This window comes from Plecotus auritus (genome assembly GCF_963455305.1).
Source record: "Plecotus auritus genome assembly, chromosome: 3".
In the NCBI taxonomy this organism is placed as follows: Eukaryota; Metazoa; Chordata; class Mammalia; order Chiroptera; family Vespertilionidae; genus Plecotus; species Plecotus auritus.
Genome location: NC_137772.1, coordinates 123,073,945 through 123,098,954, shown reverse-complemented (window position 1 = coordinate 123,098,954; position 25,010 = coordinate 123,073,945). Strand labels below are relative to the sequence as shown.

The 25,010-nt window shown below is 41.0% G+C and overlaps 1 protein-coding gene across 4 annotated transcripts in view; it reads right to left on the bottom strand.

Moving 5' to 3' along the window:
* The window catches only part of KATNAL1 (katanin catalytic subunit A1 like 1), a 116,338-nt gene that overhangs the window by 38,295 nt on the left and 53,033 nt on the right, over window positions 1-25,010 (bottom strand). For all 4 annotated transcript variants that reach the window (XM_080659517.1, XM_080659519.1, XM_080659516.1 and 1 more), the window contains exons 4-6: window positions 20,946-21,114; window positions 2,414-2,541; window positions 1,323-1,428 (exon numbers count right to left, since the gene is read on the bottom strand). In XM_080659517.1, coding sequence (XP_080515643.1) covers window positions 1,323-1,428; window positions 2,414-2,541; window positions 20,946-21,114 — 403 coding nt within the window. The remainder of the gene's footprint in view (window positions 1-1,322; window positions 1,429-2,413; window positions 2,542-20,945; window positions 21,115-25,010) is intronic.

The following is a 25,010-nucleotide window of genomic DNA, read 5'->3' as shown; positions in this document are numbered from 1 at the left end:
CCTGATCAGACTCCTCATCTATATGCAATCTATGCCATCTCCAATCTACAATCTGTCTTCCATACTGCCGCCACGGTGATCTTTCACATTTGCAAATCACCCTTCTGCTGAAAACTTACAGGTCTCCTCATGAAGGTAGGTTACAGCTACTTTAAAACTCCTTTAAATACCTGTTTTAAGACCTTATTCTCTCTTTTAAATATTGTTTTAGAAGTTATAATAAAGGGAAAAGGTATGGTAATATGTTCCCCAAATTAGGTAAATCTGTAACAGTCTATAGAAGTATTAAAGTTGTGAGAAGCAATCAAAATGTCATGGTGCCCCAGCTACTTGTGTAAACAAACAGGAGCAAGGATTGAGAAAAGAAACAGACCTTCTCAGCTAATTCAGGAGGGCAAAGAAAGACCACTCTTTTACTGCACTCTACCAGTAAGAATAAAGAAAGGCTCTGCCTATGTTAAGACCTACGTTTCAGACAGCAGCTAATGGAACGGTTTTTCAATATGTTAACAGGAAAACACTAGACTTAGGAGGAACTAGTTCTAGGCAGGCTTTAAATTCTAAAGCACAGGGCAAGCTGAAAGGAAACACACAACCCTGGCTGGTTTTGCTCAGTGGTTAGAGTGTTGGCCTGTGGACCAAAGGGTTACAGGTTTGATCCTGGGTCAAGAGCACATACATCGGTTGCAGGATCAATCCCTGGCCCTGGTTGGGGCACACATGGGAGGCAACCAATCAATGTATCTCACATCGATGTTTCTCTCTCTCCCATCGATGTTTCTCTCTCTCCCCCCACCTTCCTCCCCTTCCCTCTCTCTAAAAAGTCAATGGGAAAAAAAATCCCTGAGGATTAAAAATAATAATAATAATAATAATAATAATAATAATAAAAGAAACACACATTCTGATTATATCTGAGATGAAGTGATCAAAATAATTAGTGAGAAATATGCCAACCTTTAGAAAGGTATTTATATGATCAAACTGTTATTATAAAAGACTACTAGTATGTATGATTACTGTTTACTTTGCTTGTTAACTTCTTATTCACATCTAGAAAATTCTTAAAACTAATCTCTAGCTGAGCAACCCTGAGTAAAGTGACATAACTAAAGACTACAGTTTCCACACTCCCAGCCCCTCTCCTGTCATTCAGAGGTTGCACAACTAAACTACAAATTCAAATCCAGGAATTTGGGGAAAAATACAAACTTCTCCCAACCTTTACAAACCGAGTTAATAAACACTAGAAACTACAATGCTGTCTTTCATTATCATGCAAGCAGCATTTTCATACCTATGTCATTTTAATAAATTCTCACCTTCCAGGGCCTTCTAATCCCTTTGAAGAAGTCGGGCATCCACATGGGAAGAACAACAGCTTCCCTTAGCAACTTCTTAGCTTCTTCCAGATCTGCTATGTCATCCCTTTGTAGGAACAGCAAAGATTCATGTTTATTCAAAGATGGTTTTGATTGATGATCAATACTAATTCTTTTTTTTTTTACTTATGAAATTACTAGAGGCCAGGTGCACGAATCTGGCAAAGGTGGGGTCCCTCAGCCTGGCCAGCAATCGGGGCCAATAGGGGCCATGGGAGGTTGGCTGGGGGGAGTGGCCGCGGGAGGTTGGCCAGCCAGCTGGGGTGAGGAGCTGCAGGAGTTTGGCTGGCGGGCTCGATGGGGCCATCAGGGCCTGCCGGCTGGAGGAAGGGGCTGCGGGAGGTTGGCCGGCCATGGGAGGTTGGCTGTGGGAGCGCACTGACCACCAGGGGGCAGCTCCTGCATTAAGCATCTGCCTCTGGAGGTCAGTGCGCGTCATAGTGACCAGTCAACTGATCGTACAGTCGTTCGGTCACTTAGTCTTTTATTTATATAGATTCTTATATTAAGAACATTATTTTAATTCTTACTGCATAAAATTTAATCAGGCCCTAACTGGTTTGGCTCAGTGGATAGAGCGTTGGCCTGTGGACTCAAGGGTCCCAGGTTCGATTCCGGTCAAGGGCATGTACCTTGGTTGTGGGCACATCCCAGTAGGGGGTGTGCAGGAGGCAGCTGATTGATGTTTCTCTTTCATCAATGTTTCTAACTCTCTCTCCCTCTCCTTTCCTCTCTGTAAAAAATCAATAAAATATATTTTAAAAAATAAAATTTGATCAGTGATCAGATTACATTCCAGTTATTAATTAGAACATATTATTCAATTAACAATCTCTGTCAGTTATGTCATCAAATTAACATGTTAAAGTGTCTTGGTTATATTCTGAAAAAAGGTCCTGTCAATTCTATATAGTCATATTATGGATGAAATCATAAACAGAAGATTTAAAGTTAAAAGAGAAGATTCACACCAAACCAACCCTATAACTTGTCTTCTCCACTACTTTAATTCAAGAACTGAAGACACTAACCAATGAATGCTAAGATTCCTGGACACAATATCTCTCTCAAGGGCTTCTACCAGATCCTTATCATATCCAGCAGCATCAAATTTTGGAATTTCACCATCACTCACACCATCTTGCATATTTTTTCTTCCCTGGAGACAAGTATAAAAAAAGTACTGGTCAATAACAACATAATTTTAACTGGCATCATTAAGCTATAAAAAGTATAACAATCATTTTAAAATAATTTTTGGTTATTTTAAGATAGTGTTTTCTTATTACCCATATGCCATCCTCTCCTTTTTAATTCATCAGAAACAGATGAACTGGCCTGCTTTACTATACATTTCTTCAAATTTACATTCTTGGGGGGAGAGCTACAGGTAAGACTAAAATGATCCTTTCAAAATACCCCTGAATTAGTGGCTGCAGGGGATTTCCACAGAAAATATTGAGAATGCTAATACAGAGGAAGAAAGAAAATTCATTTACTGAAAACCTACTATATGGCAAGTAATGTCATATATATTACCTCATTTAATACAACTATAAGGTAGGTATTACTATCCTTCTTTTACAGATGATCTAGGACACAAAAAGATTAAGTAACTTAATCAGGTTCACAATTATTAAATGTCAGAGTAGAGATTTTAGCTCAGGTCTTCTTGACTCCTCAAACCCATGCCTTTTCCATAGCATCAGACCACTTCATGCCTGGCTGAGCCAGCTTAAAGCTTAAGAGAGGGTTGTGTATGGCCAAAAGAACTGGGTCTGAATTTCATCTCACAAAGCCTTTTTTCCCCTGATGCTGTAAGTACTCTCTCAGGACTCAGTTTTTTCCTAGTAAAGTCCTGTAATGACAATGGTAAAAGAACCTTTTATAAAAAAAAGACCACTAAAGCAATATACGTACGCAAATTCTTTATCTAATAATATCGTGGCTTTTAAAAAGTATTACATGCTATAGTTTCTATTGAGTTCTGCCAAGATTGACTGAACTGTGAAGAACTTTAAGTGAAACATGCTCAGCCCTGGCTGGTGTGTTTCCATTGATTGGGCATCGTCCTTTGCACCAAAAGGTTGCCAGTTCAATTCCTGGCCAGAGCACATGCCAGGGTTGTGGGCTTGATCCCCATGTAAGGGTATGCAGGAGGCTCTCACATTGATGTTTCTCTCTCTCTCTCTTTCCCTCTCTCTCTCTCTCTCTCTCGCTCTCGCTCTCTCTCCTTCTCCATTCCTCTCTCTCTAAAAAGCAATAAAAATATTTTTTTAAAGAAACTTGGCCAGAAACAGTTCAGCCACTGGAACTGCTTCAGTAGACAGAGCCAAGTACCTCCATAGAGCTTCGGCCTCACTGTTACTGTCTGATACAAAAATAAAAGGGGAAATGGTAAAACAAAAATGAGTCAATTTTATAAACTTAATCTGAAAAGAGAGAATAGGATGAACCTCTTCTACCATATATTCTTCATCAGAGATAAATCATAGTTGAGAGGGGACTAAATGGCTCCTTTTGGCAAATGCTCTAATTCTTTATGCAATCTGGTAAATTACCAAACAGTACCATAGTGACTTGACCAAAAAAATGAATAATTTACTATTTCTGGGTAGAATCATGGCTACAGTATTAAACCAAATTTTCAGAAAGATTCTTCTATTTCAGTTGACAGACACCAATATTGATATCATTTAAAGGAATAACTTTCTGGCATACCTATACAACAAATAAAACATCAACAATTTCAAAAAAAATCTCAGTCTAGTATCATATTTTATTATACACATAGGCCAAGGCTATAAGGTCATATTCAAACTAATCAGTGGGAACACTCTGTAATCACTTTAAAGCTTTCTGGAAATAAATAAACTAAAGAATGCACCAGAAACTAATATACCTGGGACTTAACCAGCCTTCATATGGCACTATAATTTGAGACTAACCAAAAGTAAGTATTAAAAAAATGTTAGCACACAGCCATTTTGATATAAATATTCAAGTGGTAGGGAGGACTTGTAAACACTGCCACGGGAAGGAACTGCTGGACACTTACCTAAAAGTAGGAGGAATCATTGGATTTTAAGAACAATAAATTCATGAGCATCTATCCCCAACACATTTTATTGATCATTAAGTTTTAAATCAGTGAATGAAAACACCTTATCTGCTCTCATCAAGCATCTATCTAATGGGAGAAACAAGTAATAACAAAAGCAAATCACATAGAATTATAAGCTGAAGTGCTATTAAATGCTGAGTGATCAATGCGGCTAAAAGGAATAGGTTGGAAAGACAGGCAGAGGCAGCTCACCTGGGCCCCCATAGGCCACGGGAAGGGGTGTGGATTTACTCTGAGTGAACGGGGAAATTTTTGAAACATGATGAGTAGGGGAATGACAGAATCTGCTTTACATTTTTACATGACCCTCTGGCTGCTATGTAGAAATATGGGTGGGCGGAAAAGTAGAAGTGAATAAATAAAAGCCTGTTGCTGTACTCAAGGCCGGCCACTCCATCCACAGAAGAGGAAATAAAGGAATAAGTAAGTCCACAGACTGGCCCTAGAATCCAAAGTTCCTCAGAGGTAGAGATGAGACATGAATACAAATTAAGTCCAAAGAAGATTCAAAGGACTTTTTCAAATCAAAATGGTGAGGTTATTTAAATAAACGAATTTAGGAAAACTGAAAATAAATAATTAATTTGCTTACATTGGGAAATCAACAAAATGGGTGACAGTTAGCCATCATAAATGGATAAACTGGAACAGGGATTTCAAATATAAGGAACCAAGGTTGCAGTTACCCAGCTAGAGTAACCACAATACCTAAAAGAAACATTTTTTCAGGCAGTAAAGCTAACCTCACTCAAGATATTACCTGTACAGTTTATACTAACAATACTAATTGCAATGTCACTGAAATGGTCTTAGAGTTATTTGTTTAAGTTTTCACATTAATTGAAAATAAAGTCAACATTGGCAAGAATTTGATATTTAGCATGAAGACTAGTGTACTTTTGTTCTCATTAAAGCAAAATATTTTATTTATTCATTTTATTTACTTATTTTTATTGGTTTCAGAGAGGAAGAAAGAGAAATATCAATGATGAGAGAGAATCACTGATTGGCTGCCTCCTGCACTCCCCACATTGGGGATCTAGCTCACAACCCAGGCATGTGCCCTGACCAGGAATCAAACCATGACACAACCACTAAGCAAAATACTTTAGATTCTTTTTAGTAATTTTATCTAAATTACTTGTGTCAAGAAAGATTTGTTAACAATCATCCATTAGTATTTTAATCATTCCGTTTGAGAAAAATGGCACTAAAGTTAATGAGAAACAATATATTATAGAGTCAATGATACAGCTGGCCTAAAATGTAAGTAGTTTTTGCATTTTATTGTGTGCTTTTGTTGGCAGATGAAGTGCAATGTGGTCAGTTACTAGCTCAAATCTTGCACTTTAAGAGAAATACTGACAAGAAAATTATACCCAGAGAAGGATGGAGAATGATAAAAGGTTCAAAGCCATGTCATATGCAGAAGGACCAAAGATACCAGAAACATTTAAGCTGAAGAAAATGCTGATGAAGCAAAACAACCAACTAATCTATTTTCCTCTATTTATTCTATACTAGAGGCTTGGTGCATGAATTCTTGCATGGGTGGGGTCCGGCTGGCCCTGCCCCTGATAGGGGTGGGAAGGCTGATCAGGGCCAGGCTGGCCAAGGGGGAGGGGCCGTGGGAGGTTGGCCAGCCAGCCCCGCCCCCAATCAGGGGGCAAGGGGGGGGTGGGGGCCAATTGGGGCCACAGTGCCCATCAAAGCAACTAGTTGCTCCAGTCATTCTAATGTTCTGGTTGCTTGGCTTTTATATAGAGAGATTCCTCCAAAGGAAAGAACCAGGCCAATATAAAGCAACAGATGAAGTAAATTTCAGATCAGAAAAAAAAAAATTTTCTAACAATGAGTTCTGTCCAACAAAAGTCATCTCTTTTGTTGCATAGTGAGCTACCCAACATTAGAATTTCAGGCTAGTTAGTAATAAAAACTATGTCCCACAGTGGTTTTTATTACTAACTAGAGGCCTGGTGCACGAAATTCGTGCACGGGGGCGGGGTTGTGTCTCTCAGCCCAGCCTGCACCCTCTCCAATCTGGAACCCATCAAGGGATGTCTGACTGCCTAAACATCCCTCTCACAATCCAGGACTGCTGGCTCCCAACTGCTTGCTTGCCTGCCTGCCTGCCTGCCTGCCTGCATGACTGCCCCTAACTGATTCTGCCTGCCAGCCTGATCACCCGCTAATCACTCCCCTGACAGCCTGATCGATGCCTAACTGCTCCCCTGTTGGCCCAACTGCCCCTAACTGCCCTCTCCTGCCAACTTGGTTACCCCTAACTGCCCTCCCCTGCTGGCCTGGTTGCCCCAAACTTCCCTCCCCTGCTGGCCTAGTCCCCCCAACTGCCCTCCCCTACAGGCCTGGTTCCCCCCAACTGCCCTCCCCTTCAGTCCTGTTCCCCCCCAACTGCCCTAACCTGCAGGCCTGGTCGCCACCAACTGCCCTCCCCTGCAGGCCGGGTCCGCCACAACTGCCCTCCCCTACAGTCCTGGTCCCCCCCAACTGCCCTCCCCTACAGGCCTGGTTTCCCCCAACTGCCCTCCCCTGCAGGCCTGGTCCACCCCAACTGCCCTCCCCTGAAGGCCTGGACCCCTCCAACTGCCCTCCCTTGCAGGCCTGGGTCCCCCCCCAACTGTACTCCCCTGCAGGCCTGATTGCCCCCATCTGCCCTCCTCTGCTGGCCCGGTCACCCCTAACTGCCCTCCCCTGCAGGCCTGATTGCCCCCAACTGCCCTCTCCTGCTGGCCTGATCACCCACAACTTCCCTCCCCTGCTGGCCATCTTGTGTCCACATGAGGGCAGCCATCTTGTGTGTTGGAGTGATGGTCAATTTGCATATTACTCTTTTGTTAGATAGGACTAGTGATGTATAGCTGTAATTATAGTTGACCTTTGGTTCTTTCCATAAATCCACTGCCTTCACTTGCCCACTTATTCATCTGTTTTTTTAATTCAATAGCCCAAAGCACGTGTAAAATTTTTTGAAAATCTCATTTATTTTTTTTAAAAAGTGATCTGTATTTGTATCATGTCTGAGTTAGTTCCCCACATAACTAATACTTGTACACTGCCTACTCTGTGCCAGGCATTATTCTTAACACCTAACATAACCATCTTAAAGGCAGGTACTCTACAAAACAGGTATTATTATTTCCATCTCATAGCTGAGAAAACTAAGGTACAGAGAGGATAAGTAAATTGCTCCAGGACACACAGCTAGATCCTAGGCAGTCTGTCTCCAGAATCAGTGCTTTTAACCACCTGGTACACAATGACATCCTGCTGCACACTGTGAGCTACTCCTACCCCAGCATGAGAAGCACACACAGGAAAAGTCAGGCAAGATCTCTAAACTGCATCCCACTCTAATACTTCATTATTTTACAAAAAAACACAATAGGTTGATAAATGCAGAATGGTGCTTCTTAATTTCAGTGTTGTGCCCTGCACTGAAGTATTAATACAAAATACATTTATGCTGAAATAATTCATAGCATTTTGCATACTTATCAATATATGTGGTCTTTCAGCAATATTTACAAAGGCTTTCTATGTGCCAGGCACTATTCTAAGTACTGGGGAAGAGCTATGACCCAGACAGACAAAAACCCCTGCCCTCATAAGGCACACATCCATGTTAGGGAACACAATACATAAATAAGTAAAATAATTAGGGACAAAACAGCAAGTAACTGTAACCTAATACAATAAGGTAAAAAAAAAACAAGTAAAGCAAAAACCAACACTATAAATTAGCTGTCATCAGAGAAAGAATTTTGTGGAGTGATTTAATATCCAAAGGACAGAACAAAGTATTTCTTAAAAACGAGTCACTGAAAATACAAATGGCCAATCCTATATAATAAAAGCCTAATATGCAAATCAACCAAACAGCAGAACGACTGGTGGAATGACCAGTCACTATGACATGCACTGACCATGAGGGGGCAGACGCTCAGTGAAGGAGCTGCCCAAAGCCTGCAGGCCTCAGGACCCCCAAGGTGGGTGCCGGCAGGGGCCCCCCAATATCTCCCACCGGTTGCCCCACAGAGGGAGGCAACCAGCAGCAGCAGAGGGGGCAGGGCCGGCCAGTGGGCGGTGCCAGGCCGGCCAAGGCGGGTGCCAGCAGGGGCCCCCCCAATCACCCCGCCAGTAACCCCACAGATCAGCCCTGATCACTGGCCAGGCCTAGGGACCCTACCCGTGCATGAACTTCATGCACTGGGCCTCTAGTAATCATATAAAAGAACTTCCAACTCATAAATTATCAGTTAAATATGCTGGTAAAATCACAATGAGATATGATTACACTCACAAGAGAGAGACATTATCAAGTGTTGGTGAGGGTGTAGAGCAACTAGAAATGTCATACTCTGCAAATAGGAGTATAAATTTTTAAGGATGTTTTGGAAAACTATCTGGTATTATCTACCAAAGTTTAACATATACATATCCTATGAGCCATCTATTGCACTTGTATATATATGCTCACTAGAAATGCTCACACATATATTCCAAAGGAGAAGTATAAAACTACCCAAAGCAACATCACTAATAATAGTCCCAAACTAAAAGCAATCCAAATATCTACTAACAGTGAAACAAATTTAACTGTGGCATACTACTGTATATTAATGAAAATAAACAAATTTCAGATACATGCAACAACATGGAACAATCTCATCAACATATGTTCAACAAAAAGCCATACCAAAAAGTAATACTTAACTGAACTGTATACCAAGTTTCAAAATAGGCACAACTAACTTATGGTATCAGAAATTAGAATAGCGGTTACCTTTGGAAAGAAGTGGCAGAATAGTGGTTTCTTTGGAGAGGGAAGTGGCAGGGATCCAAAAGGATCATGAATATGGTTTCTGAGGAGCTAAGTGCTCTGTTCTTGACCTCTGAGGGACAGTTACATAGATTACACAATAGTTACAGGTGGTTAAATGCACTGCTGTGCTCAAGCTGATTCTTACTGGTTTGTAAGAACTATCATTAAATTTTCAGGAATTTTGTGAGCCAGCTGTAAATTTAATAAAAATTAAATTACACCAACTTGGAATAAATTATATTAAAAACAAAGGTAATAGCCCTAGCCAGTTCGGCTCAGTGGATAGAGCATAGGCCTATGGACTGAGGGTCCTAGGTTCGATTCTGGTCAAGGGCACATGCCCGGGTTGCAGGTTTGATCCCCAGTAGGAGGCGTGCAGGAGGCAGCTGATCAATGATTCTCTCTCATCATTGATGTTTCTCTCTCTCTCTCTCTCTCTCTCTCTCTCTGTCTGTCTCTCCTTCTTCCTTCCTCTCTGAAATAAATCAATTAAATAAATAAATAAATAAATAAATAAATAAAATAAAAACAAAGGTAATAAATAGTCAAAACTCTTCACTTCTCATTATTTAACGATTACCTATGTATGCGAGGTTACTCTGGTCTATTGCATCATTATGGTGGAAACACTACAGAATGGTAGGCTTCTGCCCAACTCATCTCTATCAAGTTCAGTGACATCATGTGGGTAACCTGAAATGAGTCATAGTGGAAGTATTTATACTGTAGAAAACAGAAAACACTATAAATCAGTGTTTGATTTCTTGTTAACTGTCTAGTCTCAAGAAGAAAGCAATTGAGGAAAACGTTAACACAGATGAACTTAAAAGTGTCTCATTTCTATAGTTGTTACACTGTAAATATCACCAAAAATAAGGAATTATTTTTCCAGTATTTGAAAATTATCTGATTCATCAAAATTGTTAAAGTGATGGATGTATGAGTGAAGTTCCAAAATGTTTCTGTTGTTTTACTTTCATCTTACTCATTAACAAAAAACAATTATCAACCAACATTCATGTCAAACTACATTCCTATTCATCTTTCCATTGCAGCCACAAGCTGGCTATAGATACAAGAGTTAAGCAAAGGCACTCTCTGAGAGTCCACTGACTCTATAGCACTTACAATAAAGAATATTCTACATTTTATTATTTGCAAATTACATGCTGCACATCCTTGGTATCAAATTTATAATACACTTGTGTGTGAATATGTATTTGTGTATGTATACACATACACACTTTATATTTATTTTTTTTGAAAAGCTATTATTAAATACTAGAGGCCCAGTGCATGAATTCATGCACAGGTGGAGTCCAGCTGACCCGGCCCCAATCAGGGCTGATCAGGGCTGGGCCTGTCAGGAGGAGGAGACCACAGGAGGTTGGCTGGCTGGCCTTCCCTGATTGGGGCCTGATCAGAACCGAGCCAGCTGGGGGAGGGGCCATAAGCGATTGGCCAGTGGGGCCTGCCCCAGATTGGGGGGGGGGGCAATTGGGAGTGGGGTCAGCTGTGGGGAGGGGCTGTGGGTGGTGGTCCAGCCAGCCCCACCCCCGAGTGGGGTAGGGGGGGGGCCAATCAGGGGCCAGCAGCTGGGGGAGGGGCCATGGGTGGTTGGCTGATGGCCTTGCCCCTGAATGGAGTTGGGGGGCCAATCAAGGATGGAGCTGACTGAGGGGAAAGGCCATGGGCTGATTGGGGTGGTGGGGGCCCATCAGGGGCAGGGCCAGCAGGGAGTAGGGGCTGCAGGCAGTTGGCCTACCGGCCCCACCCCTTATTGGGATGGGGAGGCAAAAAGGGGTGGGGCTGATGAGGGGGAGGGGCTGCAGGAGGTTGGCCGAGCAGCCCCATCCCCTATTGGGGTTGGGGGGCGATCAAGGGTGAGGCTGGCTGGGGGGAGGAGCTGTGGGCCAATCAGGGTGGGGTGGCCCAATCAGGGGTGGGACTGGATGGGGTAAGGGCCCCACCCTCAATCAGGGTGGGAGAGGCCAATCAGGGGCGGGGCCAGCTTGGGGGAGGGGCTGCAGGAGGTTGGCCGGCCAGCCCCACCCCCTGATCAGCTGGTTCACTGGCCGCAGTGGGCGTCATAGTGACCAGTCATTCCAGTTGTTCTGGCATTCCGGTCACTGGATTTTTATATAGAGAGATTTCCCAGCATACTGATGGTTGGATGATCATTCATCAAATAGTACCCTTATAATTTATGCACTTTCCTTTAATAATAATAAAAAGTTTTAAAGTCACTATGTGTATAATCACCAAACAACAGCTCTTAAAGAATACTCCAATCGAGTCTACAACACCCCTCCATTTCACACATCCATAGACTTAGTCATGAGAAAAAAAGTATTCAAAAATGGATGTTTGTTATACGTAATTCAATGAAATGAAGTCCTATACGTTTGATAAATTTAAATTAAATCTCTGAATACAATTTATCAAACTTTAATTTGAATTCCATTTAAAAACATACACAGCTTTAATCATAAGATCATAAAAGCACAGCTCATTTCATAAGAGTTAATTAACCATAAAGCCATAGTCTTAAAAATACTCAAGAATCAGAGTTGAATGAATTAAATTTATTTTTGGTAACAATACAAAAACATTTCTTCTGACAACTAGTATCTCATAGACTATCCTTTTTAAATTAAAAAATGTATGTTAGAAAGAAGAGAGATGGCAGTACTTGCATCCTCCAAAACCACATCAAAATTACAACTAAAGTACAGAACCACCATCATTCAGAACCACCTGAAATTTGGCAGAATGTAAGTCCTATAAATAGAGAAGTAAAGAAGAAAGCACATCGAGACTGGTAAGAGAGGTAGAGACACAGAACGAGCTGGTATGATACCCACTTGTGGCATGTTTTTAATGAAGAGAAATATATTGGCTGAAGAGGCCTCCCGTGAAGAGCAAGAGGGTCCCATCCCACACCAAACCCATCAGTCCAAGGTTCCAGGGCCAGGAAGAGAATTCCTATAACTTCGGACTGTAACAACCAGCAGGGAGTGTGGCTGAGTGACATGGAGGCTGATAAAGTATCAGGCAGTCCCTCTTAAAGAGGCAGTGCATGGACTTACTCAGACTCACTCTTTCTGAGCTCCAGCACTGGGGCAGCAGCATGAAAGGATCCAGGGACATACCGGGAAAAATGGTTTTTGCCTGGGTGGAAGGCAGTTGCCCCACCCTACTGGAAAACTCCTTGCTGCACTCTGTGGTGTTTCTGAGGCCCATTAAGAGACTGAAAATAACAATCAACCTCCAAGCAGAAACAACTGACCCACCCTGTTAGAAAATCTCTGACCCCACATGTGGACATAGCCTGAGGCTACTCAAGGCTGAATACAATCAGTCTGCAGTCAGAGGATGGTCTCTGGAGGCTTAGAGTCTTTGCATAATCTAATTAGTCAGAAACAGCATTTGACACTGCCTTGCACTAGAGATTGGGAGGCATAGCAGATCTACCTAATACATAGTCACAAACTCAAACAGGAAGCCAAAATGGGGAGACATAAAAACCAACCCCCAAATGAAAGAACAAGAGAATTCTCCAGAAGAGCTAAATGAAATGGAGATACAAAATTTATCAGACATAAAGTTCAGAATAATGATGGTAAAGATGCTCAAAAGCATGAAAAAAAGATATAGTAACTATGAAAAAATGACAGAGCCCTAATAAAGAACACAGTGGAAGGAATACACAGAAGATTAGGAAAAGTCGAGGATCAGATAAGTGAATTAGAAAACAGAGGGAAAAGAACACTAAATCAGAGAACCAAAAAGAAAAAAAAAAATTAAAAAACAGGAAGACAGCTTAAAGGAGTTGTGGGAAAACATGAAATGTAACAATCCTATATAATAAAAACCCAGTGACCAAATGGCAGAATGACCGATCGACCACTCACTAAACACAGGAGCTTCCCCCTGTTGGTCAGTGCCCTACCACAGTGGAAGCACTGCTCGGCTGACCAGGATGAGCAGCTGCTCCTTCTGCGCACCCCAGGCTGATGGGCAGGAACCCGGGCTACGATCCTTGCCTCCTTACCCCGGGCTCCTCCTCCTCACTCTCTGCCGCCTCCTCCGGACCATGCAGCGCCACCGCTGGGCTCACAGAGATGACCCTGGAGGCTGAGAGGTGGTTCATGGCCGCCACAGGACTGAGGCCTACTCTGCCGCCTCTCAGTGCTATTGTCCCTAGGCCTGCCCCGACCAGGTCCCCTGGAGAGGTGAGTGCTCCAGCTCCACAGAAGATGCCAGGCCAGGGAGCAGTCACTCAGAGAGCGGGTTCACAGCTGCTTGGCAGACCAGGATGAGTGGTGCTCCCACAGAGGGCTGATGCCTGCAGGCTATGCCCCCCACCAGTGCATTAATCCTGTGCACAGGGCCTCTAGTATTCACATAATAAGTGTGCCTGAAGGAGAAGAAAGTGAGCAAGGGATAGAGAATGTGTTTAAAGAAATAATGGCAGAAAACTTCCCTAACCAGGTGAAGGAAAAAGTCACACAAGTATAGGAGGCACGGAGAGTCCCAAGCAAAAAGAAGGCAAACAGGTTTATGTAGACAGCGCCTGGGAAGGCACATGGGCATTTCTTTAATTATTGTCAGCTGAATCCAAGGCGACAGGCAAAGCCGCGTCTTGGATACACACTTACCAAAAAGGCAGATGTGTTATCAGCACTGACTCTTACCTTTGCCCAGGTGTCGGGTAGTGGGTCTTTGATATGTAAATCCAGTCAAGCACCAGGAATGCTCGGGCCTACTCAAAATGCAAATAATCTCCTTTTGACTTGACCTTTTGGTGAAACTTCCTGGTATTTGGTATATAAAATAAACTCGCTGGATTGGCTCTGGGTCATTGTCTCTCCAGCAGAAGAGGGCAGTGGTCCCACCCGGCTCCCAGCTTTTTCCTTCTATTTTGTGTCTTGTCTCTTTCTTTCTTTTATTTCTCAATCCTCAGCCACCCCTACTAAGGAACTGGACCTGCTCTCTTTCCGTGCTGGACACGGAAAGAGAGAAACACCTACAGGTTTACCCATGCCAAGACACATCATAATTAAAATGCCAAAAATTAAAGACAAAGAGAGACTCTTAAAGGCAGAAAAAAAAATCAATTTGTTACCTTCAAAGGAGCTCCCATAAGGCTGTCAGCTGATTTCTCATTAGAAATTCTACAAGCCAGAATGGAATGGCATGAAGTATTCAAAGTAATGAGAAGCAAGGATCTGGAACCAAGATTACTATATCCAGCAAGGCAATCATTGAATATAGATGGTGAAATAAAGAGCTTCCCAGACAAAAAAAGGCTAAAGGAGTTTATAACCACGTAACCAACACTGCAAGACAAGCTAAAGGGACTGCTATCATGAGAAGAAGAGAGAGAGAGACAACGAGAGAGAGAAACATAGGTAAAGAGAATTAAAATGGCAATAAATAAGTAATTACTCATAATAACCTCAAATGTAAAACGGATTAAATGCTCCAGTCAAAAAACAAAGTGTATCTGAATGGATACAAAAACATGACCCAATTATATGCTACCTACAAGAGACCCACCTCAGAACAAAAAGACACACACAGGATGAGAGTGAAGGGATAGAAAAAAAAATTCTATGCAAATGGAAAAGAAATAAAAGCTGGGGTAGCAATACTCATATCCAACAAAATAGACTTCAAAATGAAGGCCATCACAAGAGACAACAAAGGTCACTACGTAATACTAAAGGGATCAATACAACAAGAGGATATAACCCTGGTAAGCATATATGAACCCAATATAGGAGTACTTAAATATATTTTTTAAAAAAAAACTTCTAGAGGGCTTTAAGGGAGGGATCAACAACAACCCAGTCATAGTAGGGGATTTTAACACCCCACTGACTTCACTGGATAGTTCTTCCAGACAAAAAATTGACAAGAAAATAGTGACTTTAAAGGATACCCTAGATCAGATGGATTTAACTGACATTTATAAAACATATCACCCCAAAGCTGCAGAATATACATTCTTCTCAAGTGCACATGGGTCATTCACAAAGAGAGACCACATGTTAGGACACAAAACAAGTCTCTACAAGTTCAAGGAGATTGAAATCATATCAAGAATCTTCTCAGATCATAATGGCATGAAATTAGAAATCAACTACATTAAAACACTCAAAAACATTCAAACACATGGAGGCTAAATAGCATGTCATTAAACAATGAATGGGTTACCAAAGAGATCAGGAAATAAATAAAAAAAAACTTCCTGGGAACAAATGAAAATGAACACACAACAACCTAAAATCTCTGGGAAACAGCAAAGGCAGTCCTGAGAGGGAAGTTCATAACACTACAAGGCATACCTCAAAAAACAAGAAAAGTTAATAATAAACTATTTACTTTACAACTTAGAGAATTAGAAAGAGAACAACAAGAAAATCCAAGAGTGAGTAGAAGGAAGGAAATAATAAAGATTAGAGAAGAAATAAATAACATAGAGACTTAAAAAAAATACAAAAAAATCAATGAAACAAAGAGCTGGTTCTTTGAAAATATAAGATTGATGAATCATTAGCCAAACTCATCAAGAAACAAAGAGAGATGACCCAAATATATAAAATCAAAAATGAAAGCAGAGAAGTAACAACTGACACCACAGAAATACAAAGAATTATAAGAAAATACTATGAACGAACAACTATATGCCAACAAGTTGGACAATGTGGATAAAATGGACAAACTCCTACAAAAATACAATCTGCCAAAACTCAATCAGGAAGAATCAGAAAACCTGAATAGACCAATGACAACTGAGTATATACCAGTAGTAATAAAAAATAAAAAAATAAAAATCCCAGAAAACAAAAGCCCGGGTCTTTTAGCTTCACAGAGGAGTTTTACCAAATATTCAAAGAAGAGCTAACACATATCCTCCTCAAATGATTCCAAATTATTCCAAGAGGAAAGAACACTTCCAACTTCTTTTTAAGAGGTCAGCATTATCCTATTCCAAAACCAGATAAAGACACTACAAAGAAAGAGAATTATAGGACAATATCCCTGATAAACATAGATGCTAAAATCCTCAACCAAATATTAGCAAATCAGATCCAGCAATATATTAAAAAGATTATACACCATGATCAAATGGGATTTATTCCAAGGATACAAGGCTGATACAATATTTGCAAATCAATAAATATGACACTTTCGCATAAACAAATTGAAAGACAAAAATCACATGATCCTATCAATAGACAGAAAAAGCATTCAACAAAATCCAACACCTAGTTTTTATAAAAACCCGCAGCAAAGTGGGAATAAAGAGATCATGTCTCAACATGATAAAAGCCATATATGACAAACCTACAGTGAACATCATATTCAATGGGCAAAAACTAAAACCATTTCACCAAGCTGACTGGCATAGCTTAATGGTTAAGCATAAACCTCGAACCAGGAGGTCACAGTTTGATTCCTGATTGGGGCACATGCCTGGGTTGTGGGCTCAATCCCCAGTGAGGGACAGGCAGAAGGCAGCTGATCAATGATTCTCTCTTACCATTGACTAGAGGCCTGGTGCATGAAAATTCATGCACTGGAGGGGGGGGTCTCAGTCCGGTCTGCCCCCTCTCACAGTCCGGGAGCCCTCAGGGGCGGGAGGTGACCCAGCGATCAGGGGAAGGCGACGCCCCATCACACCTCTGCTGCTGCCACTGCTGGCAGTGCAAGCCTCGGCCAGCCCTGGTTACCTGACCCTCGGGCGGCCCTGTGCGGCTAGGCAGCCGCCATCCGAGACTTGCCTGTGCCTCGGGCCGGCCCTGGGTGGTTGGGCAGCCGACATCTGAGGCTTGCCTGCATCTCGGGCATTGGCTGGGCAGCTGCCATCTGAGGCTTGCCTGCACCTTGGGCCGGTCCTGGGCAGCTGGGGGGTTGAGGGGACTGGGGGACTCTGGAGGCAGGCACACAGAGTAGCTGGGCCTGCCCTGGAGCAGGCCCAGCCTTGCCACGCGCCTGCTGCCCCGGTGGGGCTGAGCAGACTGGGCACTGCCATCTTGTGGCTGTGGGCACCTCCATCTTTGGGTGCGTGGTAGTCAATTAGCATATTCCCTCCTTATTGGATGTGGGTGCTGCCATCTTTGAGGGCAGGACAGTCGATTAGCATATTTCCTCCTTATTGGCTGTGGGTTCCTCCATCTTTGTGATGGTGTGAGGGTCAATTAGCATATTCCCTCTTTATTAGATAGGATGTTTCTCTCTCTCTCTCTCTCTCTCTCTCTCTCTCTCTTTTTCTCTCCCTCCCTCTCACTTCCTCTCTGAAATCCATTAAAATATTTCAAAAAATAAAATAAAACTATTTCTCCTAAGAACAGGAACAAGGCAGGGATGTCTGCTTTCACCATTCTTATTCAACATAGTACTGGAAGTCCTAGCCACAGCGATCAGACAAGAAGAAGAAATAAAAGGCATCCAAATTGGAAAGGAATAAGTAACTCTCATTATTCACAGATGACATGATATTGTACATAGAAAACCCTAAAGACTCCAGCAAAAATACTACTAGATTTAATAAAGAAATTTGGAATGTAGCAGGATACATAATTAACACTCAAAAACCGATGGCTTTTTTATACACCAATAATGAATCCTTAGAAGGAAAAACTAAACAATCCCATATACAATTGCAACAAAAAAATTAAGATACCTAGGAATAAACTTAACCAAGGAGGTAAAAGACCTGTACTCAAAAACTACAGGATGTTGAAAAAAATAGAGGAAGATATAAACAAGTGGAAGAATATACCATGTTCATGGATTAGTAGAATCAACATCATTAAAGTGTTCATACTACACAAAGCAATCTACAGATTCAATGCAATCCCTATTAAAATACCAACAGCATATTTCACAGATCTAGAACAATTACTCCAAAACTGTATATGGAACCAAAAAAGACCCTAAATAGCCACAGCAATCTTAAAAAAGAAGAACAAAGTTGAAGGAATCACAATAACAGATATCGAGTTATACTACAAAGCCACCATAATCAAAACAGCCTAGTACTGGCACAAGAACAGGCACATAGATCAATGGAACAGAATAGAGAACCCTGAAATTGACCTAAGCCATTATCTCAATTAATATTTGACAAAGAAGGAAAGAACTTACAATGGTGTCAAGACAGCTGCCATCCAAGGCTTGCCTGCGCCTTGGGCCGGTCCTGGGCAGCAGAGGGGGCTGAGGGGACTGGGGGACTCCGGAGGCAGGTGCACGGAGTAGTTGGGCCTGCCTTGGAAAGTCTCTTCAACAAATGATGTTGGGAAAATTGGACAGATACATGCAAAAAAAATGAAACTAGCCCTAACCGGTTTGGCTCAGTGGATAGAGAGTCAGCCTCAAGGGTCCCAGGTTCGATTCTGGTCAAGGGCATGTACCTTGGTTGTGGGCACATCCCCAGTAGGGGGTGTGCAGGAGGCAGCTGATTGATGTTTCTTTCTCGATGATGTTTCTAATTCTCTCTCTCTCCCCCCCTTCCTCTCTGTAAACAATCAATAAAATATATATTTTTAAAAAAATGAAACTAGACCTCCAACTTATACCATACAAAAGAATAAACTCAAAATGGATAAAATACTTAAATGTCAGATGTAAAACCATAAAAATCATAGAAGAAAGCATAGGCAGTAAAATCTCAGACATCTCTCACAGCACATCTCCTAGTGCAAAGGAAACCAAAGAGAAAATAAACAAATGGGACTACATCAAAATAAAAAGCTTCTGCACAGCAAAGGAAACCATCAACAAAACGAAAGGGAATCCACTGCATGAGAGAACATATTTGGCAATGATATATCTTATAAAGGGTTAATATCCAAAATATATAAGGAACTCATACAACTTAACAATCAGAAGACAAACAATCCAATTTAAAACTGGGCAAAGCGCCTAAATAGACAATTCTCCAAAGTGGACATATAGATAGCCAAGAGATATATGAAAAAATGCTCAAACTCAGTGATCATCAGAGAGATGCAAATTAAAATAACAATGAGGTATCACCTCACACCTGTCAGAATAGCTACCATCAACAAATCAACAAATGAGAAGTGCTGGCAAGGATTGGGAGAAAAGGGAACCCTAATACACTGCTGGTGGGAATGCAGACTGGTGCAGCCATTATGGAAAACAATATGGAATTTCCTATAAAAATTAAAAATGGAACTGCCACTTGACCCAGTGATCCCACTTTTAGGAATATAGCCTAAAAAACTCGAAACACCAATCAGAAAGAATGTATGCACCCCTATATTTATAGCAGCACAACTTACAACAGCTAAGATCTGGAAACAGCCCAGTAGATGAGTGGATAAAAAAGCTGTGGTACATTTATACCCTGGAATACTAAGCAGCAATAAAAAAGAAGGATCTCTTATCCTTTGCGGCAGCATGGACGGACCTGAAGAGTATTATGCTAAGTGAAATAAGTCAAATATGAACAATAAAAGGGCAATAAGTACATAACTATCAACAACTGAATCTAAAAATCAAAATAAACAAATAAGGAATCTAATGAACAAAATAAACTGATGAATAAAATAGAACCATGGAAACATGGAACAGTCTGACCAATCTCAGGGGGAAGGGAGGAGGGGGACCAAGAAGAGATTACCAAAAATCTTATATGCATATATGCATTACCCATGGACTCAGACAATGGGGTGGTGAAGGCCTGGGGTGGGACAGGATCTGGGTTGAGGGGGGCATTCGGGGAGATAAAAGGGGGGACATCTGTAATACTTTCAACAATAAAGGTTTTTAAAAAAATAGGCAATATTATCATTAAAGATTTATTAGTGTCTTTTCATTAAAATTAAGGCTAAGAGATGTATCAGGTCATCCTGGCTTGCTCCTTACTCTGTAGGGTTATCTTCAGCCCATTTTCTGAAGTCCATTTTAAGGGCAATACAGAATTTCCACCCAATACTATGTTTATTCATTGATCAATTTTCCAGATAAAGTAAATGTATACAGTGAACCTTAATCAAGGGGAATTTTCTCATTTAAAACAAATTTACAGTTAAATTTTATTTTTTTATTTTTAGCTGTAGTAAATTATATCCATCATCTTATTCTGTGACTACAGGATGGGGTAAAAGTAGCTTTATAGTTGTAAGTACAGAAAACAGTTTATTTTTGTATTATTTATCAATTATTGTATTATTTCCCATATGAGCAACTGTAAACCTACTTTTGCTACACCCTGTATATACATTTCCTTCCCTATAAGTCTGTTCCCTACAATTGCTTTCATTTATTCTTCATTTTAATTCAGAATTGTTTAAATATACTTTTTAAGTTTTAAAACTTTATTTTGAATATTTCTTCAAAAGACCCATTTGTGTGTGTGTTTTAAATATACCTCTGAGGATATTGGCATTGCAGAACAGCCTTTGAAGTACAAAAGCCATTTAGGGTTTTAATTTACACCTTTTTTAATCTCTTCTTATCAAAACCACAGTACTCTGAAAAACTAACAAAAATTATACTATGAACCAAAAGTCATGGGCTTCAAGTGAATGAATGAGTTCCAAAGAGATAGCCTTGCCTTGTCATCTCTCCCTTTTGCTCTACAATCCTTGTCCCTACTTGTAGAGGGCTTCTCACTCTTCGATATAGGATGTGCTCGACCTACAGGTCCCCGGGCTCCTGCTCCTGGCATTTCTTTCCTCAGAGGTTTTACTTCTCGATTGGGACGCCTTATCTGAGGTGGAGCTCTGACAAAAAATAAATAAAATAAAAATTAGTCAAAGGCAAAAGTATTTCAGTACTACCTTAGTCAATAAAACTATTAAATCAAGAAGGCCAAAATCTCCAATTTTCCCCCATTTGTCAAGTAGGTCATTTTTTAAAAGTGCTTTTCTTTAAAATACACTGGTTGATACAATTATCAAATACATATAAATAAAATATATAGCAGCAATTATTTTGTCAAAAATAACTATCAATCACCAACAGATGGCAATACAGACTAATCCCATCTGATAATCTTAATAGTGTAATGGAAAATGGAAAATCCATTACTTTATTCATTACTGTCCTAAGCCAAGAATAAGTAACTTAAAAAAAAAACAAAAAAAAAAAACACAGAATAAAAGCTGAAAGGACAAGAATTCAAAATGTGCCTATTTGTAGTTTACTAATTTATTTATTTAATTTTTAAAAAAATATACTTTTATTGATTTCAGAGAGAAAGGGAGACAGTGAGACAGAAACATCAATGATGTGAGAGAATCACTGACTGGCTGCCACCTGCATGACCCCCACATTGAGCCCACAACCTGGGCATGTGCCCAGACTGGGAATCAAACCATGAGCTCCTGGTTCATAAGTTAACGCTCAACCACTGAAATACGCTGGCTGGGCTACTAATTTATTTTTTACAACAAAATGATTTTCTCTGATTCTGTATTGGAAAATCCAACATTTCTTTCATAAATTACGAATGGCAGGACTCAAAAATCAAATCTCATAAAGTAATTTATATTTTTAAATATTATTCACACTTTTGGAGGGTCAAAAATCACAGGATCCTTCAGATTATACAGGTCCCCAAATGTGAATCAAAAATTTTGATAACTATGAATGTGATGGATGTTAATGAAACTTACTGTGATCATTTTGCAATATAAATACTGAATCATTATGTTGTACACCTGAAGCCAATATAAGTTAATGTCAATTATACTTCATTTTTTAAGAATTTTGATAGCAATATAAATGTAACAATGCACACAAAGTGGCATATTTTGTTTCATGTAATATGAAACAAATTATGTGAAACTTGTCTTCTTCAAATAGCAAAATGTTGACATTACTCAGTACAGTATTTACTGCTCTCTCTGGGTGTTGTGGGGATTCTATCATTATGTGTGTAATCTCTTCCTTCTTCTTTATATTGTCTCTGCCTCTATTTCCCTACCTTTTCTATCTACAGTTCTGCTTGTACTGGTGTAGCCCTTTAGATTCCATATGTGTATTCCTTTTTCACCAATATACTGTATCTATTATTATTCCCTTTCCAGCTTTATGCTTTTAATTCATCTAACTCATTGTGGAGCATCTCTTCCTGGATTCAGAAAAAGTGGCACATGTATGTGCATATAACTCGATGAACCCAGCAAAACAGGAAATTGGATGAAAAGCCAGGTAGGTGGCAAACTCCAAGAAAAAAAAAAAGGTAAAAGAAATGACATCTTGCAGATCTAACTAACCGAGTATCTTCACCTTGTTGGAATTAGATGACTACATGAACCTGCTAAGGATAGAGAGGCTGATGGAAACTGTCTGTATGAGGTTCCCACACAATGACAGCTGAAGCCCTAGAGTTCAGTCAAATGACTGTACATGGAACATCTATGAGGAGGCAATTGGCCTCTGCTGTGCCAGACCCTTGGCAGAGACAAAGATGAATATACAATCGTGTGAAAGAAATCCATAGAGAAGAAAACTGGAAAATGGTATACAGTAAACTGGTTATAATACATTTTCAAATTTAAGGTATTCTATATTATTGGTTCTAGTACATTATTAGTATTGTAAGAATTCTGCCAATAAAAGAAAAACGTGATGAGACTGGTACAAAATAGAAAACTAAAAATGTTGCATTGCTCTATTTTTTACTTATTTCTTTATTTAAACCTTCACCCAGGGATATATTTATTGATTTTAGTGAGAGAAAGGGACAGAGAGAGAAGGGGGAGACGAGAGAGAGAGAGAGAGAGAGAGAGAGAGAGAGAGAGAGGGAGAGAGAGAGAGACATGAGAAACATTGATTGGTTGCCTCCCAAATGCCCCCCAACCAGAGCTCAAACCTGAAACCTAGATATATGCTTTGACCAGGAATCAAACCTACAACTTTTTTGGTGTATGGGACAATGCTCTAACCAACTAAATCAACAGGCTGGGACCATTGTTCTATTCTTAGTATTTCATTGTGACCACTGTTTCCTAACTGAAGTTTGTTTTCATGAGGGGCAGATTATCCTATATAATAAAAAGCTAATATGCAAATTGTCCCCTTAGGAGTTTGACTAACCAGGAGTTTGACCACTTTCTATGATGTGTGCTGACCACCAGGGGACAGCGCATAACGAAGGAAGGCCCTGGCCAGCAGCCGGCAGCCAGAGGAAGGAAGGCCCCAATCGGCCCTGATCACCAGCCAGGCTTAGGGACCCTACCCATGCACGAATTTCGTGGAGCAGGCTTCTAGTCTATATTATAAAAACCCAGTGGCTCTAATGCCTTAACGACCAAAGACCAGTCACCAAAAGGCATGCGGGGGCTGCATGCGTGGTGAGGCACGTGCGGGTGGGTAGGGACTTGACTCTGGGTCATCCTGCGGCATGGCAGGACTGAACTCTGGGTCCTGTGGTGCAGCGGGACTTGGCAGAGTCCCACGGCACGGCGGGGTCTGGGGGTCCCAGGTCTCGTACAATTTCCCGCGGGTCTGGGCCTCGCGATTTCGCGCACTGGGTCACTAGTTTATATATATTTGCAAATGTATAAATACCTTTCCAGAGCCCAATTCATGGGTCTGGCCAAGGACAATGAGGAGACCATCTCCTCCACACAGAACATATGGCAAATTTGGTCTGTCAGCAACCAGACCTCTATTAAACAGTCTCATTGTTTAGGGTCCTGCTCTTCAGACACAAAGCCAGCCTGAAGCCCAGCCACATGGCTGCATCCTCCCTCAGGGTGATGGTAGTGGATTCTGAAGCATGGCCACCCCCTCTCCAGACCTTGTTCCCCCTTGGTGTGCTCTATTAGGGTACACCCACTACAGGCTCAGGGAGGCTGTGTTGTCAAAGTTATGTGCACAGGCTGCATGCCCAGGGTTTGCAGCTGCTGACCTGCCCTGCCATTCAATACTCTCATGGGCTCATACACAGTCTGAGTGAAACTGCTCAAGAAGCCACATGTACCATTTGTGGCCAGTCCTCTGTCTCACAGAAAGTGGGCCTGTGTCCAGTAAGTCTTCAGTTCCATCTCACTGCAGCTGGATGTTACATTTTTAACAGACTCTTGATTCTGTTTTGTACTTCCCCTCCAGGAACACACTACTGCACAATGTCATGCTTCAAATTGAGGACTCAGTGACAGCTTCCAGGCTGTGTAACACGTAAGTCTCAAGGCCTCTTTTACTGGTTTCTTTTTAAAGAGACTTTAGTATGGTTACAGAATATCATCTTTGCCTGAATGGTCAAACAAGACTGACACTGTACCAGCTTACACTATTTCAATATAGAGAATAACTCCTACTAGTAAATCTGCAGAAAAAAGACTAGATTGTTTACACTGTGCTTAGTTCTCCTACTTGAGGACATTTCCCTGTAGGAATAGGAAGAAATATGCCCTATCCTATCATAAGCGTGATTTCCTCCAAAATCCAATACTTACTCCTTCTAAGCTGTACAATTAAATGTCAATATTATAGGTAAATGTTCTTATCAGCATTGCTTGTAATAACAAGCACCTGGAAACAACCCAAATGTCCAGTATCAGAATAGATACATAAATTACTGCATGTTCACACAATGGGATCCTATATTCACACAAGCATGGATTACAGCTACACACAATAACAAAGCGTGAATCTCAGGACCATCACA